The sequence below is a fragment of the Corylus avellana genome, chromosome ca3, assembly GCF_901000735.1.
Source record: "Corylus avellana chromosome ca3, CavTom2PMs-1.0".
Lineage (NCBI taxonomy): Eukaryota > Viridiplantae > Streptophyta > Magnoliopsida > Fagales > Betulaceae > Corylus > Corylus avellana.
In genome coordinates, this window is record NC_081543.1 from 9,225,245 (window position 1) to 9,245,221 (window position 19,977).

Here is a 19,977-nt window from a genome sequence, read left to right on the forward strand (position 1 = left end):
CCTTGGACGATTGGGATGGCAGTCAAATTGAAAGTATAGTGAATTTCCTATTTTTGTTTTATGTGTTTGACAGAGTATAGTGTTTTGTGTTTTTCTTCTTAAGATTTGTTGAATGGATTCTCAAATGCAAACAAACACATCTTTTATGGGACTCTTAAATCAAGATTATACTGAATCGATGGAATCTCCAAATTCAAACTTTCAAATAGATGAACCACAAGTTGATATTGAATATGGTGTTAAGAAACCACGAGGTGGCAACTTCAGCATTGAAGAAGATATTCTACTCATACAATTGTGGGTAAGTACTACTACTGATTCGGTGCATGGAAATGAGCAGTCAAAAAAGGCATATTGGATGCCAATTTGGGAGAAGTACAATGACTATAAGGGGTTTGATACTATCTGGTCTTAGACATCTCTCACTAATCGATGGGGAATAATTCAAAAAAAGCGTAAATAAGTTTGTGGAAACTTAGCTCAGGTTGAGTTATTGAATCAAAGTGGGTCGACTCAACAAGACAGTATAATTTCTATTTATTGTTGTGTCATCACGTACTTTCTATAGGGGTATAACTATGTTCATGATATTTCTTAATTTTGCAAATTGATAAGGCAATAAAGGTGTATCGGAGACACAATAAAACTCCATTTATTTTTGAACATTGCTGGAATGTATTGAAGAGATGTCCATAATTGAGTACTTTCAATGAAAAACCAAGAAAAGATTGTGCACATCTGTCCCGCTGTGAATCCTACACACCACAACCTCGTTTAGAAAAATGTAGTTCTAAGCCAAGTTCACAAAGTTGACCACCAAATAAAAAATTTAATGAGAGATTAAACACTAAATATGTATCAGATATAGATAGTTGATGAGTAGAAACAGACCCGATGTGACTAACATCAAGATGGGAACTATTAACAGTGTAAATGGTGGAAGAGCTAGGTAAAACAGATTTTGTAGAAAATATGGAAGAGTTTGGTGTCATGTGATTAAAACAAGTAGAATCAATATACCAAGAGGAATTACCTGGTGTGGTGGATATGGGGGTATTAAGATTGGACTTAGATAAAACCTGCTAAATAGGAGCCACAATTTCTGCAGGAGAAAGAGTATTGGGTTGGGGTGCAACATCGGTGTAAGACATATCTAATGTATCAGGAGAAGTGACAACAATCGCTTTATGACTAGGAGCTCAGTGATTCCCATGAGAAAGCCTTTTTCTGCATTCACTATACATGTGGCCAAATTTCTGACAGTAGTGGCACTGAATATTCCGATTAGACGAGGAAGACACGACAGGAATGGAACTAGGTGCCCGCGTGTTGTGGGATGCAGTGGCCATGACCATCTCAGAGGTGTGCAGCTTCATAGTAGATAATCGAGTCTCTTCTGAAAAGAGTTCACTAAGGGCACTTTCCAAGGATGGCAACGGTGAGCGGTGAAGAAGGGAAGCCCAAGTATTCTCAAACTTTCATATTGCCGTAAGAAATTCGGACAGGCGCATGCTATCGCGATATAGGTGATGTACTGGGAGGCATCGACTCTATTGGTCCAGTATGGTTCACATAATGCTAATTGATTCCAACGATAAGTCATTTGTGAATAAAAATCAGTAATACTCTGACTTGATTCCTGGCGCAAGCAATGAAGCTTAGTCACAATCTAAAAATGCTGAGCAAGATTGGTGGTGTTGGGTTAACATGTCCCAAACATCTTTAGCATTGTCAAGATTGCCAAAGGTCATGCCGATGGAGATGAGACAAGTGTTGGAGAACCAAGAGATAATTCTGTAATGGATATTTTTCCATGTTCAGAGGCGGGTAGAAAAAGCCGCAGCGGGTTCCTCTTTTCCAACAACAGGCTTAGGTTCTTCGCTAGAAACATACTCCTAAAGACAATGTTCCTTGAGCCACCTACTCATATTTTGAGACCAAGCTGGGTAATTGGAGTCATCGAGAATGATGGGGATAAGTTGGGTAATCTCTTTGGTGTTTGGGAGAGTAAGAAGTACGGCCATTTTTTTTTGGATATAATCTGGTGTGGCTGAGTGTAGGATAGGTTCTATGAGCCTGGCCAAAGGATGGAATCTGGTGTGGCCAAGTGTATGATAGGAGATATGAGCTTGGTTTCAAGGTTTAAGATCAGTGAGGCCGAGTTTATGATAAGGAATATAGGCTTTGTTAAAGGGCTGAGATACGGTGTAACAAGGTACACTATAAGGCTGTGAGCTCAAAAACAGGAATAATCTAGTGTGGCAGGAACTATTATAAAGAGGTGAACTCAAAAACACTTACCAAGGGAGCCGGTGTGTGGCAGCTCCGTGGTGTGTGTGCTCTAGATGGTTTAGTAGATCGGCAGCCTCCGATCCAGAATCCTTGATTATTTTTTGCAAGTGGCTGAGTATGGTGGCGTGTGGTGGACAAAAGTGGCACGAGAGGCGGTGGAATTTCCACAACAAGAAAGTGGCGGCGCGTGGGGGCTACTGGTGGCGCATACTTTCCACAGTCTGGTAGATCGGCAGCCTCCGATTTGAATTCCGACGATCATTTTTTGAAAATAGCTGAGTGAGGCGGCGCATGGTGGCTGACGATGAAGCGTGAGGCGCATGAACGTGGACACAGAAACTTCTGACGGCGCGTGAGATCGTGTTGATCCTCGGAACGATGATCTAAAAACATCATAGGATAGATCAGACCTTTTAGAGCCTATTGGTATAATAGTTATACCAAAACAAAATTGAAAAAGTCTTTGAATCGTGTGGAGAACATATTGACTTTCTAATTCCCTAGACAAGGCTACAACTTGGCTCTGATACCATGTTAAAATAACTAGAGAATATAGGGATGAACTGAATATTATATTTCTGTGTGTATTAAACAGTATACAAGATTGCCTATTTATAGTTAAATAAGGCCAGATAAAATAAGAAAATACAATCAAGAGTTAAGGGACAATAATACATGATCAAATCAATATATATATATATAGACACACACACAGAGGAAAATATAAATCAATCAGCAAATATGGTGAATATCAGAATATATTAGAATATAATATGAATATATTCTAACACTAAAAATGCCAACACCTTCAAGTGGATAGACCAATGTCTTTCCTCACACACAAAAGACCCACAATGAGAGTATCCATGGGCGTCTAGAGTAGGCCAGGAACAAAAAGTGCCCGCTTATTCACAAAAAATACCAAGAGCAACCGACATATGCACCACAGCAACTACCTTAGCCAAGCAATACCATGCAAGGGTCACCTTGTAGGAATAGGATCCTCTCCATTTCAAAATCCCTCAATTTCCTCTATTTAGTGCATTTTGAAGGATATTGCATTTAATGTATTATCATCATTAAAACTTTTGGACAACACTACCCTTCAAAATATACTAAATGGAGGAAATGAAGGGATTTTAAAATGGAGAGGATCCTTTTCCCCGATTGGCGTATGGATTTTCTCCAAGAGAAATGCTAAAGGCCCAACTTTTTTGCCCAACAAAAGTCCAACTTTTACCCTTTATTTTTTTTCTAAAAAAAACAAAATGAAAAATGAAAAAAATGTCTGAAGCAACCCTATCTATTTTTGGCCTTTCTTTTATTTAGTATTTTTTTAAAAATAAAAAATAGTATTTTTCTTCATAATAATGACATTTTCTTGAAAAAAATGACATTATTATGAAAAAAATACCATTTTTCATTTTTTTAAAAATACCAAATATAAGAAAGACAAAAAATAGATAGGGTTGCTTCAAACATTTTTTCCATTTTTTATTTTATTTTATTTTTTAAAAATAAATAAGATAAAAGTTGGACTTTTGTTGGGCAAAAAAGTTGGGTCCCTATCATTCCTCTTCCTCCAATTGGAGAAAAATTAGAAATTCTCCAATTGTTAATCGTGACCATTCATTTTAAATCCAATGGTTTATAAAATCATTTAAACCTCGGTAAAACAAATGACAGCATTTAATGCCTCGGTTATATAAAAGCAACTAACATTTTATAGACCATTGAATTTAAAATGAAGAGCCACGATTAACAATTGAAAAATCTCCAATTTCTTCCCAACTGGAGGGAATCTCAATTCGTCTTGGCTTGCTAGAATCTGACATAAGACCTTGTCCCAATGGTTCTTTTGGCAAGGCATGACATCCTCTTCAAAAGTCTCCAAAGACTAAGCGTGCCTTTCAACAGACTCCGAATCATGCGACACTAATTAGCATGGCTAGCAACTTGCCGGGCAAAGTGCCACATGTCTCAACCCAGCAAAATCTCCATTCAACCAACATACCTTCTCCAAGCATGAGTGACCAGGTTGAAATTGCACGGCTACATCTACCTCGGGTGTTAAGTCAAACCCGAGACACTAGAGACGCAACCCCGCCCCGTGTACTTATGTGAGGACCTTGCTTTAAGCACGACACATCACAAAATAATGATTTGACAGGTTCGCCAACAACAATTTGACAAGTATTGAGCCATGAGCTTGAGGGTTTAAGACCTACGCCTTGCCCTAGGCAACCCAACACCTACTGTCTCAAATGGGCCCAAAAGCACCCGAACACATATCAACTCATTTCCAAGGTGGTTCCTAGGCCGAAGACATCAAAACTGTTCTAACAATATTTGTAGCCTACTCGCGATTAGGCTTGGATTGGAGGCTCTAGGGCCTCCCTAGAAGGGCCAACCAACAAGACCACTGGCTTGCTCAATATGTAGCTTCTTCCATTCTTATTTTACAAGTTGTCTTCCCCTCAAAGCTTGCTTACATTATTTGCTCTCACCCATTGACGCGGCGAAGTCACTTAAAGTCAAGGTCATGATGGCTAATGGGTGAAAGGAAATGATAGCAACAACGAGGAAAGGGAGAAAGTATGATGAAATTGGACTGTGCAGGCGGCTTCAATTTCTTCGCTTTCACAATGAAGTTGGTTTATAGGCACATATTGTCAAAGCGAACATCATTTCATACTTAAATGTTCTAGATAGATTTTTTTTTTTTAATTAAAAAAAAAAAAAAACTGTTAGTCAATGTTATGGAATTAAGTGTGCACCGTTTAAATAACTACAACACATTTATTGTAATTTTTTCACATTTGAGACTGCGATCTCGTAAACAAAAAATGTAATTTTAAATTAAATCATAAAAAAATTGATAATTTGGGATTGCGTTATTAAAAAATTGAGATGCGTTTTCAAATTGCTGGCAATGAGGTGGCTTTTTTAAAACGCACAATTTAAAAGGTTAAACGGCAATTTAAAAAGTCAAACTGTAATTTTTCAACCGCTTAAGTGTATTTTTAAAAATCAGATTTTCAAACAAACCTAAGTGAAATCCAAAAAGAAATAGTTGTGAAAACTAAAACATATTACAATGTGGTATGCAATGGGTAATTAAAAGGCATAACTATATATAGATTATTTTTGTGCAATAAGCTAAAGATTGAAAGCTTTAAAAAAGAAACTTGCTTAATTAATTACAAGTAGATGACTTATTTTGGGGAAAATCCTTGAGAAATTGACTCCCAACCTTAAAGTGGGCGTCATTGGCGTGACAACACAAGTCACGTTCCACATCGGAGCTTCCACCCAAGTCCTCGCACGACTTCAGGCTCAGCCAAACGCTACATAAGAAGAAGACTTGATTCGCAAACAACGACTACCAGCAACGGCAAGCTCCGTCGCAGTAGGCATTGGGGGAGCAAAACACAGACAAAATACATATTGGAAATGGCGGGAACAGCGTCAGCGTCAGCGTCGTGTATCTTCTGCCAGATCGCCAGCAAATCCACCACCACTACTCTCCTCCACAGCGTATCATCTCTCTCTTTCTCGCTCTCTCTTGCTTTCGTGCATTCGCTTTTAAATTTACGGTTCTGATTGAGTTTCGGGTTTCTGCAGGATGAGAAGGTCCTGGCGTTTCAAGACATAAGCCCCGCGGCTGTCAGGTTTGAATAACATTTGTTTTGCGGATTCAAATTTGAGATATTGGTGCCATTTTTTTGTCTCTTGGGTGTGTTTGTTTTGGTGTACTATTTGCTTTGATTGTGTGGTAGAGGAAATGAGAAATATGGGGACCCATTTAAGAGATTGTGGTTGTTTGTGATTGAATCTGGGCATTTGGATTATATTATGTCGAGGCTGTGTTGGGATTAGGACTGAACAAGGTAAATGAAAGGAATTTTGGATGCGGGACAGCCTTATATTGTGGGAAGGTGGTGATGATTCGGTGGAAAGGGGTTGGAATGGGAGAATGATATGTATGATTGGGTAAGTAGAGGTGAAAATTTCATGTCTCTAATCCCAAGGGATAACACAATGGGAACCAACTTATTCAAATCTTGCACTCTCCCTTCCCTTGAGCACTTTGGGGACAAACTTATTCATTCAATAAAATAAATTTCATGTTTCCAAGTAGAATTTAGATTGAGGGAATGATGGAAAATGTGGATCTGTTGCTATAAAGAAAGAGAAGGAAGCTTTTGAACGAAGATGGTGTTTGTGTGTGTGCGTGTGAGAGAGAGAGAGAGAGGATCCTTATGAAGAAGGATTACGAGCTGATGTTTGTGATTGGAGAATGGAGAGTGATAAGACTCCTTGAAATCTATAGATATCAGAGTAGTGGACGGAGACAGGGTTGATCTGATATCCTAGATATGGTCTGGGTCTGCTGCTACTTGAATTGAATTTCAGTGGGAAAAGGCCTACATTTAACCATATAGATACAAATGATTTTGATAACCAGTGCAAGACTACAGTTTTCGGTATATCAAGTTCAAGTGGAAGAATAAATTATTGTTCAGTTGATCCAAACAGGCTTGTGCAAATCCATGTTGATATTAGTATAAAATTATATGGTAGCTAGTTTTGCTATTGATGGGCTATTGAAATGATATCAATAAGGTTGGGAAAAAGTCAGTAAAATCTTCAAGCAACCCCAAAAATGACCAAAAAAACTTAAAAATGTAAGGATATCTATCTTTGATTGTTGCTTGATGTTTTGTTTTTTTTTCTCATCCACGTGACACCATGCTTCCTTTCCTCTTATATTCCAAATAACTGCACAAATCCCTACTCCACCACCCAACTCTTTAGGTCACATACCCACTCCACACAATTCATGCAATACACACATACATACAAGACACATTAGACACATTATCCCCCGTTCCTACCTCTATCCAAAGGAGGTTCTCTATCTCACCGTCATGTACACACATTATCCTACTCTCAAAACACCCCGTTGGAAGTTCTGTATTATGCTGTATTTTGCAGGGTGCAAAACACAGCACATTTGTTTCCCACAACTCACATTGCACGGACTATTCTATCCTCGGGTTTTCGAATTTTCTACCCCCTTCCCCTGCAGGAGATGAACCGTGTCTTCAAGGTTTAGATTTGAAAAATAGTTGGGAGTGCCAATCTATTGAATTAAGGTCCTCAAAAGCTGTCTCTTTCTTCCAAGGAAAGTGCATTCTCAATGAGGAGCAGCTGCAAATTCCGGCACCTATGACCAAGGGTGAAGCATTCGTTGAAATTGAAACACTTTCCTCTTCAAGTCCTCTAAGGCACCAATTAGCATCTTTCAAGGCAACCAACCACTTGGTTAGCAAATCATTTGAAATCACGCTGGTATTCTCTAAGTGTCCCCTGCTATTTGATTTGTGACAATATGTCATAGCCGTGACATGGCTGTCATGGTGGTAGCTTGAGTGTGCTGCTTTTGTGTCATACCCCAACTATTGCGATTCTGTCATGGGCAATGAGTGCCCTACAAGCCTTCTGCACATGCTGGGAGTGCAGAAGGGCCATGAGGAGTGGCTACTGTGTGGACTGGGGGCGCAGCCCAACCCCTTGGTTGCCTTACTGACTTGGACCCTATGTTGTTGGTTGCCTGCAGGCAGTGTCCATGTGGTGGCACTGCCCTGCACAAGTGTTGTTGGTGTGTCTGGGGCAATGAGTGCCCTACAAGCCTTCTGCACATGCTGGGAGTGCAGAAGGGCCGTGAGGAGTGGCTACAACCCTACTGGGGTTGCTGCCCAAACAGTTGCATGAAGATGGCATGTGGCAGTGGAGAAGGTCAGTGCTGTGCTTGCTGTGATCATTGCCTGCAAGCCTTCTGTACATGCTAAGAGTGCCAAAGGACTGCTAGAGTGTGGCAGTGGCCTTGCCATGGGCGCTCCCCAAGCTGCCTGCATGGGAATTGCGTGCTGCAATGGGGAAAGCTGGCTGTTGTGGCATGTTTGCAAGGAGATGGTGTGTGTCATTGGGCAAGATTGCTGTTGGTGAGTTGTTGCAGCCGTGTGGGGGTGCTGCACGAAGCTACTGCAAGGCCTGCATGGAGTTGGCGTGCTGCATTGGACAAAGGCATGTTGTTGTGTGTCAAGCATGCTCTGCTGGATGGCTGCTTGGGGCAGTGGGCGTGTGCTAGGTAGCAGCCCACCACCAGGGGCTGGAGCCTGTAGCAGCGTCACAGTGCCCCTCTGTTGTGCTTATAAATAACTGCTTGGGGCTCATTTGCAACATTGGTTAAGTGTGCCAAAGATTGGCTGGTGAGGGAAAACAGTTGCAAAGAGTTGCTGCTGGAGAGAGCCATACAAACTTGCGAGCAACGTTATAGTGTTGTGAGGGTTGTATTCTTCTGTTGTCTCTTGTAAATCCCAATAGCTGAGTCATTCGAGTGTCCTCTTGTAAAGCGTTGGTGGCTTGAATAAGTTTTGACTAAGGGCTCCATTTGAGTTGTAAGGACCCTAGCCACCCCTTTTACATTTGGTTTGGTTGAGTGTAAAGGTTGGGAGGTGTTGCTCCCATAAAATACTTGTGTTCTTGTGCGTTGTGTTGTGCATTGTGATTTCCCCTAACCTCTGTTTGAGTGGAAGGCCTCCTAAGCATTGCTGTGTGCTTTGCTTAGGGCCATCACTTGGCTGATTTGTGTGTGGAAAAATTGGCCCCATGACACAATACCTTAAGTCTTCCTACACGGCATGGCTGAATCGTGCCAATAGCTCTTTCTCAAAATCTGTCCATGTTACGATCCCTCCTTGTGTGTGCATTGTAGTCACTCAAACCACTAGTTAGTCTCACTCTCCACCTGAAAGGAGGCCAAGTTGAGTCTGTGTTCAGATGGGATGCCTTATTGCTCATAGAAGTGAGCCACGCAATTGTGTAATGTGGTGCTTATGGAGAGAAAGGAATGCACGGAGTTTTGAGGATCGTGAAATTGGAATTATAGAGTTGAAGAAAAGGGTGCTCCAAACACTTTTCTCATTGAGAGTAATGTGGTATTCTTCGCAAGCTTCAACGCTTGCAGAATTTCTAGATTTCTGTGTGTCATTTTCAGTTTAAAGCTTGTATTTGTGGGCTCTTTTGTATACTTCTTGTGTACATGGGTTGCGCCCCTTGCGCTTTTTAATACATTGATATTACCTATCAAAAAAAAGAAGTGAGCCACTCAATTGAGTCACTTTGTCGAGTCCGCACTCAAATAGCACGGAAATCCCATCTTTATATATAGGGGAGACAAATTCTGGAGTCACTATGTTGCCTTCGGTAGCAGGTGCTGAAGAAGACCCTTTATCTGTGGAGCTCGTTGGTGACCAGTCAATTTGATTGCCGGAACCCCTGATCGGTCATAGTAGCTCCATTAGGGTGTTCTTCACCCATTGCAACCTTTCAATAGCAGCTTGGGCCTCTACCCTTGCTGCCACTTCAGATTGCGAATGCCTTCATTCACCCGTGCATGTCTTTTAGCTTCTTAATCCTCTTCTTTTTGGTTGTCATTGATTCAGATACCAATTGACAAGAACCAAATGGACCAGTTCAAGAAATCGAAAATTAATTACTAAACAAGATCCAAATTTGATTGGAACCATACTTAAGAATGATGGAATGAGGGTTTTATTTATTTATTTATTTTTTTTCTGATCTACCCAGAACTAGTCCGTAATCCACTTTCCAACTCTTATCACTCGTACCCACTCTGCACACATACAGGAAATATTATTTTCCATACCCCACATCATTGTCCCCCCACCCCCCAAAGGACACCCACCACAATGTGCAAACTTCCCACTATTCTATCCCAAGGAATTGCTCTATCCCATGGTCACATAATCTGACATACGAAACACCCCCACGAAGGTGCTTCATTTTGCCTTGTTTTATGTGGTGCAAAACGGAGACTCTCTTTTCCCACAATTCACGCTGCATAGACCACTACCCCAGCACCCATTTTCCAGTTTTAGTGAGCCTAACACATAGCATGAGGTCTCCGATTCTGTAATTGTGTCTGCAACACTCTTAAACACCTAGATGGGATTCTTCTGCCATATTTGTGTTATTGATAATGTTTAGCATGCCAATCCCATTTTGAAATTTGGCACTTTTGGGTCCTACCAGCACCCATGTTTACGACTTCTTTTTTTTAGTTTGACCATGTGGACCATTTCAATTGCATGACAACTTTATAGGCATTACTTGGTGATTCCTGTGGAGCACATTCCTTCTGTAAAGAATCTCCAGAGGAGAACTGAGGACTACTCCTTAGGTAAGGAAAATGTCTAGCCATTGCATTTCATTTAATAGTTTGAACCAGTTTGGGACTTCCCATTTTGATACTTCATTTTTTTTTTTCAGTCTAAGGATTGGTTTGGCAAAATTTTAAGAAACTATTGTCAATTTTCAAATACTGAAAACACTTTTCAAACAACAGTTATCCAAACGGGTTTTCAGATGTGGTCCCTGCCACTACACATTTTTCAAAAAACAAAAGGATTTTTATAAAACACTTATCAAATAATAAAACACAAACTCTTTTTCCTTTTCTTTTTTTTTTTTTTTTTTTTTTTTTTTCAGATATCTAGTTGCATATTAAAAATTTTAAAAAAGTGGAGGCTGGGAGATCCACAAGGTGGCCACCACGGGTGACTGCCGATATGTCTTGCAGCCCGTAGTGTCCTTCAGATCTTTCTGGCAGTCAAATCTTTCTGGCAGCCACCGCAGGGCCACCAGATTTGTCTAGCAATTTCATGGTGGCCGCCAAATCTACATGGTGGCCACCACAGTGGCAGCCTTCACAGAGGTGGCGGCTGCCTCCCATGGAAGCTACCTCTAGCTAGCCCAAATATATAACACTTCTAAGTTTATCAAACGAATTGTCTTTTGTAGATCTTACAAACAACACTTTTTCAAATGCGGCTCCCACTAATAAACGTCTCAATTTTCACCTTTTCCAAAACACTTTTGGAAAACTTCACCAAAGATGCCTTAATATTCTGTTTTTTTCTGTTTTATCCAGTAAGTCACATGTTAGAGGTAGGGAAAACGCTATTAAGCCAAGATGCACCTCAGAGCACGCAGTACAGGTATTGTCTCTTGTTCATGAAGCCTTCAAGACTATCTATTGCTGGTTCTATGCAAAGTGATTGTTCATTAAAGAGAGATTTCAGTAATTTTGCAGATTTGAAAACTAGTTTATGATAAGTTTTAATATCTATATTTTTGTCTAATTGCTTATGTTATATATGTGTTTTTACCAACCTTTAGCAGATACATACAATATATAATATTTTAATGGAAATACTGGCCAGTGAAGGATGCAGATGTTCTTTTGTTTGCTTGTAATTTGGGGTTACATTAAACAACATATCCCTTCATTTTATGTTCTTGGATGTCCTTTTTTTCTTTCAATTTTTGTAATTTTGGTCTAAGATGTTATTGATTTTAAGATTTTCTTGTGATCCCTTGTACCCTTAATTATACACAATAAATTAGGTCAATGGATTAGGAAAAAAAAAAAGTAAGCATTCAGACTTAATTTGGGAACAAGTAGGTCAGAGGTAACCTGAATTTAGTGTTGCTCCATTTTACAAATAGGTTTCATATTTCTTTACATCATTCAATCTCTGCTCATTTACCTCTTGAGTTATCTGAATCGAAGCCTTGAATAAGCCTGTCTCCACTTGAGCTTGAGCAGCTCATTTTTTTTTTTGAAAAGTTGAGTCAAGCTGAGTGAAAGGCTCAAGATTGAGCGTAGCTGGAGGCTGCTCAAGTAGGTCTTTACAAGGTTGATCTTGAGCTGAGCTCAAGCTCACCTTGTTTTACAGGGCCTGATTTGGCTTTCATCAACCTCCGTTGAACTCTGTTAACCATCTACACCTTCACTGTCTGGCGCTACCATACACACCCAGGTTAGTTACCTGGTGTTTCTTATGTCACCTTAATTTTTTTTTTTTTTTTTTTTTTTTTAATGTTATATATTGTTTTCATTGACTGTATTTGTTCTTAGAAATTGCATACATACATTCTAATTCTCTACGAGCTTGAACAGATGGAAATCTATAAAATTTTTGTCTCTGGGATCGCTTGGGTTTCTTGAAGCCGAGAAGCTGTTGGAGAAGTTAAGGCCTTTACCACCTGTTATTTCAAAAGTATGATCGTCTTATGATTGATCTCTATACAAAGTATAAAGATATGGCCTTTGCCTATAAGCTTGGGTATAATACATTCTAGTGGTGTAAGTTTTTGGCTTGTTGAAATGTTGTATTATGTTGTGTTGAATAATGTTGGGTGCAGTTGTCCTCTAAGATGATGTGTAATTCCTGATGCTTCATGTCTAATAGCATAATGAACAACCTATGGATATTCCTATTTATCAATACTTGATATTCCTAATCCAAGGCTGTATGTTATTCACATGAGAACCCTTGCCAAGGAAGGCTTTGTGAGAGATTGCGTAATCGTATAGCATTTTGGATAACTCACTGTTTGTTGATGCTTTTTATTTTTTGTTTGAAAAAGTGTTCCGGTGTGACATAATTCCCTTTTCTATGCCACATGTGCTGAGTCCTTTAGGTGGTAGATGTCAAAATTGGCAGGCATAGTCTTTCTTCCAACATCTGATAAATGGTAATTTTTTTGCTATAAAAATGCTCATGTTGTTTTCATATGATCTGTAATCTTCATCATGGATGGATATTTTCCTAATAAACATGAAATTCTAAACAGGGTCATCCTTAGCTAAAAGGTGATTGATATCCAGCCTATAGGGTAGGACAGTGACAGCTACTCTGCTTTCATCTTTAACTGTTTCTTTGAATCATTGTGAGGCATGGATGGATTTTTGTTGGTTAGAGAGATTAGGTCGGTTTTGAGCATTGACAATTTGACATTGATGGGCTCACCACATGACGATATTGTACAACACAAAAAGTAGTTGTTGTTGTTGATGAGGTTAAAGTGAGCAATATTTTGCATTATCCTGCAATGCAATGGCTTAGAATTTGTATGCGAGTGGAGGTGAGCCTGCTGGCTGCAGATGAATACAACACGAGATCATCATCTGCTCACATGCATCTTGTGTAATGGGATTGCATTGTACATCACAGCTTGCACAACTTATGATGAAAGTCCCCTCCCTTTCATAGTTGATAACTTGTGCCACAATCTTTCATGAAATTTGGTAAAAGTGGAGTTGTTATAAGATTGGGATCCACAACAATTATCTGTCCTAATCGCTAGCAATTTGGACAAATAATATGAAGGACCTCATATAGAATTCACTTGTCTACTATCTAGGTAGGTCGTCGAACAGGTTGAAATTTATTTAAGCAGGTGAGTTCTCTCACATTATTTGTCAGGCAATTTTTGTGCATCCTTGTCGGATGGTGTTGCCTTAAACATATGTTTAAAATGCATGGAAATGATGTAAAAGGGAAAGGATGGTCGGTGTCCATCCTTAAGTTGAAAGAAATGGAATAAAATGGACAAATTCACTTTACTCATTCTACAAGCAAAAGCAATAACAAGGTTCATTAACCAAGTAATTGATATATTAATCAGCATTTTGGTCCACCAAAATAAATGTAGGTATGACTTTTGACCTTTCACATCATTCATTATGGCCGGTTGATAGTATCATACTTTACGAATGGAACGAATGGACCACAAAATTATTGATTCACTTTGGATTTCATTAGTCAAATCATATCCACTAATAATTAATTAAGAGGAGATAAATGCTCTTTGCTACATTTTTAATTTATTGGGCTTATGTGGCAGTATCATCGGTTCTTAAATATTTTTTGTTCTTTTATTAAGGATTGATGGGCTCTTTTAGTGTCTCATATTATCCGAGAAAATGGAGATAAAATTTAAAAATACATTTTTAAAGATTGATGGGTACGGTCATATCAATCCAATAAAATAGAAGTGAAATAAGAATATATTATGTAGCATTACTCATTATTATTATTATTATTATTTTCAAGAGAATTTTTCATATTCATTCATTGAAAAATATCAAGAGCATAAAGCCATTACATCATAAAGCAATAAATTATAGCCAAAGTATAAGGTTACAACGTCATAGAGACAAATATAAAAATCTTATAATCAAGTCTTATCTATGACTTCAACATCTGCTAACCCATATCCAAATTTCAGTTATAGAACAGATCTGCTCTAAATAGACTCAATCTAATACATAGGTAGCCCATATTCCTAACATTTATTTTCTCAGCCATAAGGACAAAAACCTTACACTGAAACTAATCATCCTCGACCCAAAGACCAAGACAAAAACCTTCACCCCAAAGATCGCTCATGAAAGCAGATCTAAGGAGAAGTCAAATCCTTATTCAAAAAAACAACAAAAACACAATAAAAAAAACCAACAAACAGCTACAACAACCGAGGCGAAGGAGGCGAAAAGCCCAACCGATTTCGGGGAGGCGAAGAGCGGCGCAGCATGGTGTAGGGCGGACGGAGGCAGCGCAGTAAAAAAAAAAGGAAGGAGGGGGGAAGAAGAGGGGAGTAAGGGGGAGGGAAAAGGAGGATGGAGATAAGGTTACTCATTAATTACTGCCACTCTTTGGCATTTGTAATCATATATTTGATGACTTACAATTTACAAGCTATGAAACTAACAAACAAACATAAATAATGTAATTGCTTATAAAAAAAAAAAACATAAATAATGTAATTTTTATTTGACAAATATTTCTCAATATTGAAATGACAGTTTTAAATTCTTGGATCAATTATTATTAAAGAAAATAAATAAAATTTAAGAATTAATTGAAACTGTCACATTAATATTGTATGATATTTACAGAATAAAAATGTAAAATATAACATTAATAAAAATATATTTAGCACAACATCCTTACATCCTTAATTATGACTACCAATTCTACCAAACAGAATGAAACAAGTCAGACCATTTTATTATATTGTTATACCATCCCATCAATTAGCTGCACAAATAAATAAATAAATATATATACACCTTCCATTATATGTTCTGTTAGAGTATATATGTAGCTGGCGAAAAAGACTGCGAGTCGGACAGTAGTGGTGTAGGCATGGCAGCCGCAAGCATTATTTGAAGACGATGAAGAAGTATGGGTGGGAGAAACGACGTCATTTTCAAGCATGATATATATGGTCGTAGGTTTGCAGCGTATACAGCTGTGTTTCATGTATCACCAAATTATGATGGGGGGCTTCTTTAGTTTGTATTCTTATTTTGTATCCTTCAATCCATGCATACACCTGTCTCTCTCCATCCTATGACCCTTTATTTTATCGACTAACGTTATTTGGTAGATTGCTATACACTATTATTCAATTTGGCTCAAGTAACAGTGAAAATAAGATTATATTAAAATGTACGATTTGAAAAAATAATTTTTAAAAACGTAGTTAAGCGTTTGGCAAAATTGCAGTTTAATTTTTAAAATTGTGTTTTCAAAAAAAATTACCTTCTTTGTGATTTGAAAACATAATTTTTAAAAACGTAGTTAAGTATTTGGCAAAATTAATATTTTAGGTCAAAATGCAACCTTAATCCTCTCTCTCCCCACTTTTTAAAGCATGGAAAATGAGCATAAACTTCTTTTTTTCCATTTTAATGTCATTTTAATGTCAATTTCATTTCTTCCTCTGCATTCAACATTGGAAAAACAAGTTTCTTTTAGGGAAACATAAAATTTTTAAGGCAAAATCTAAACGTCATTCTCCCGTCTTTTTTATATACAACTTTTTTTAAAAACCAGTCATTAAATTTGTAAGACTCATAATAAATAACGTTTTCATTTCCTGAAAAGGAAATCTTACAAACACATTTATCATTAAGTAAAGTATCAATTGTCGAGACAATAAACGGATCTGTTTGTTAATATATTTTAGAAATATTTTTTGTTTTTTATTAAAAAAAAAAAAAAAAGTGTTATATCATAACATTTCCAAGTAAAAGAATTCAAGTCACTATATATAATTTGAATATTTTTTTGATAAGAATTACAAATTAAATATGTTTGTTAAGCTTTTCTTATTCCGTATGTCTTTCTTTTTTTTTTTCTCAAAATAAAAATATTAATAAAAAACAAAATAGTGAAAATACTCAAAACTATTCACTTTTATATTTAAATTTCTGTCTTATATGCTGCCATGAGTTTAATTGTGAGGTGACGACTAGGGGTGGGGTCGGCAGCTGGGGGGCTTCATTCTGATTGCTTGGCAGTGCGGGCGCACCAGAATCCAAAATAAAGTCGGACAGACTGAATACTGAATAGACATAATCCAGCTCATGTTACCACGTGTCAGCTCTCTAGGCTTTTCTACTCATAGCTTTATAATAATATAATAAAAAGATATACACTGTATCAAAGTACGTGTATTTTTTATTACTCTAACTTCAGCTAATCCAAGATTTTCTTCTACAATAACATAATATCAATGTTGCATTCGAGGACAAAACTAGAAGTTCAATTTTAAGGGGCTTGATTGTAAAAAAAAAAAAATTCAGGGTCAAGCAAACTATCCATGGTAGGGACTCATTATTTATTTGTACAGTTATTTCTTAGTTTTCGCAGCTGTTTTTTGGAGTTCGTAATGAACCGCTACTATCAATACCGTTAGCAACTTTCCCTCTTACTTTGTTCATCATGAGGTTCCTCTTTATGATTGTGAAATGGATCCAATGGATCATATTATTTTTTGGGTCTTTGTTTTGGTTATTTATATATTTTTTTTTTTGAACGGAAATATGATGATTTCATTGATTAAAGAATACGAACATAAAGTTATAATAGAGTAAAGCAAAAAACTCTTACAGCGCAAAGCATAATACTTTACAAAAGTCATAACCACATGCTCTGAAATTACAAAATCATAGATAGCACCTGATTGTAATAATTTTTGTATGTATTTATAATTTTACTTTGCTGTTGTAATTTTACCTTCACTCATCTTAACAAAAAACAAAAAAACAAAAGTACAACATAACTAGTTTGGATCTAATTATATCATTTGGCACATTTTTTCAATATAAAACTCCATTATTTTTCACATCACATGTGTATATTGAAGAACTAAGTTCAGAAATTAACCTAAAGAATGGAGAATTTTAAAGAATAAATGATTATTCTTATTATATATAAATAAATCAAAAGAATAATTTTATAATGCATGTATCCATCTTCAATAACTTTTATAGAGGCAATCTATGTAGATATTTTTGGAGGATTTTGTATCGAGGTGCATAAGATGAAGGTAGACAATATGGGATGGAAGGATTGATTCAATGGCTCTACCTGCAGTTGACCAAGGTCAACGTACTCTTGGCTTTCGCTTGCAGGACAATAGTCCCATATACTTTGCTCCATGGGACCCCCCATTCCACTTCGGACAAAATATATTGTCTTCCCCTTTTTATGCCAATCTAACAAAGAAAATCAGAAACAAAGATGCATGGGGTCATGAGATCATATATATAAAACGGTGGCCTCCCATCACTGATCACCGATCATTCCTCTACTTTTAGGGTTGGTTTGAGATTGCGTTTGAGGTACCTAAAAATATTTTTAACACTCAAAAAGTTTGTTTGAATAAAAAAGTATTCATTTGGTAAAAAATTAAAAGCTCTTTTAAGAGTCAAAAAATAGTCAAAACACATTTTTAGCAAAAACTCATTTTGATTTAAAAGCTCTATTTTTCAAACACAATCTCAAATATGCTCTTAGCAAAGCTTTGGATTCAAGTTGCTACCTAGATTGACAATTGTCTCAACAGTTGGCGCCGTCTGGGAGAATCGAGGATCATACCCACGATCTAAAATTCAAATAAGACAGAATCACGAATGGTAGCCACGAGATTCCAATGTCAAATTGGAAATTCTCCCCTTTTCCCTCCCTTTATGCAACATGTAAAAAAAAAAAAAAAAAATCAAAAAAAAAAAATCAAACGATTCAAAAGTATTAAAGGAAACTTTACTTAAGACCCTCCCAAATTTTAAAAATTCTCAATTTTATCCTCCTGAACTTTTAATTTGATGCAATGTATCCCATTCCATCAAATTTTGAACGTTAAAAGTAATAAAATGATTTTTATATCCATGACTTTTTTATAAAATTTTAAATTTTCTCTTAATTTCATATTAAAAATTAAAAACAAAAAGAAAAATTCGAAGGGTAATTTGGTCTTTTTAGTCATTTTCGTTAATTAAGTCAATTAAATCATATTAAAAGTCCATAAAATTAAATCGAGAGATTTTAAAATTTAATAAATTTTTCAGTAGTTCAAAGATTTAAGGGAAGTTATTCCTCTTGTATTAACAAGTACTGTTTTTTCCTATAGCCTTTTTTCCCTTATTCAATTAAAAAAAAAAAAAAAACAAGTACTGTTTGTTTTGAAGAATGAATGGCATGGACAGGTCATACTTCTCAGTCAAACGTGCCGACTAAGTATTTGGGCCTACTTCACTTTGTCGACCTTGCGTAAGCTTGACTTAACTTTTAGACCCCAAATTGTTTTTTTCTTAAAAGGTCAAATTGTTTTATTTACTACCTATATAATTGATATTTTCAATAATTACTCCTTAACGTTAAAAAAAATTAATTAATTTAATGTATTGAAATTTTAATTTTTCGTAATATTATTGGGTTAATTTTTTTTTTTTGTTAAATTTTTAAAATACCCTTAATTTTTTATAAAAAAAAAATTGCAAATATTTAAGCGTGGGTATTTTTGCATATTACATTAAATATTGGCAATTTTTTTCTTAAAAAACAAAGGGAGGGTATTTTAGTAAATTTGACACCCCTTCCATTAGAATTTAATGATAAAACTTAACGGAATGGTGAAATTAAAAAAAAAAAAAAAAAATAGAAGGTTAATACATTAAAAAAAACTTTGTGAGAGTAATTACAAAAGTAATAGAAATTTATGGGAGTTAAGTGAAATTTCCACTAAATTATGTAAAATGCCCATGCAACACACACTCTTTCCCATGGAGGGCCGAACTACACACAAGATTAGTGTAATAGTCCTCCAAAATTTAAAAAATTCTCTAAAAATTATTAAATAAACAGTATAATTAATTTTTTACTCCCATGAGAAATACTACACATACTATTACTCATGCACTTCCATTCTCACACTCGACATGAAGTTTAAAAGTCAATAAAAATTCACTAATGTACGTCAAAAAGTGCGAGAGTGGAAGTATTGAAGTGAGAAAATGTGGGTAGTATTTCTCGAAAAATATAATAACCCTCCTCCAAAGGGAGAAGGATCGGGAGCGGTTAGTGTTTTTAAAAAGGGATAATATTGTCCAAAAAAAAAATTAAAATGACAATTTTACCCATTTAAAAATACTAACAAATTTGCAATGCAGAGGAATGAGGATCCCCTTCCCCTCCAAAGACTCCTCCTTTTCGGCTTAAGAATTACAAAAATGGGGGTCCCCATAAATGCTGAAAGTGTTGGGCATTATATACTGAAAACAATTGGAAAGGACATTAAGAAATGTTCAGTGCTCTCATAATGCCCAGCAACCTTTCACATAACAAGAGGTCATGCACAAAATAATTTCTATTCCTTTAAATCGCAGTCACTGTCTTTCTTTATAATAATAATAATAATAATAATAACTAATTTGTGATTTGAATTTCATTTAAAAGT

General features: G+C 36.6%; 1 protein-coding gene across 1 annotated transcript; it reads left to right on the top strand.

Moving 5' to 3' along the window:
* The first annotated feature begins 5,541 nt into the window (after nucleotides 1-5,541).
* LOC132175104 (bifunctional adenosine 5'-phosphosulfate phosphorylase/adenylylsulfatase HINT4) lies at nucleotides 5,542-12,692 on the top strand. The gene is made up of 6 exons (XM_059586933.1): nucleotides 5,542-5,829; nucleotides 5,917-5,963; nucleotides 10,485-10,561; nucleotides 11,312-11,377; nucleotides 12,125-12,203; nucleotides 12,344-12,692. The coding sequence occupies exons 1-6, from the start codon at nucleotides 5,746-5,748 to the stop codon at nucleotides 12,447-12,449; spliced, it is 459 nt and encodes a 152-aa protein (XP_059442916.1). The 5' UTR covers nucleotides 5,542-5,745; the 3' UTR covers nucleotides 12,450-12,692.
* The last annotated feature ends 7,285 nt before the right edge of the window (nucleotides 12,693-19,977 follow it).

Coding starts and splice junctions, on each gene's coding strand:
- LOC132175104 (XM_059586933.1), top strand. CDS start 5,746: ATGGCGGGAACAGCGTCAGCGTCAGCGTCGTGTATCTTCTGCCAGATC. Junction 5,830..5,916: donor CCACTACTCTCCTCCACAGC/GTATCATCTCTC, acceptor GGGTTTCTGCAG/GATGAGAAGGTCCTGGCGTT. Junction 12,204..12,343: donor GCGCTACCATACACACCCAG/GTTAGTTACCTG, acceptor GAGCTTGAACAG/ATGGAAATCTATAAAATTTT.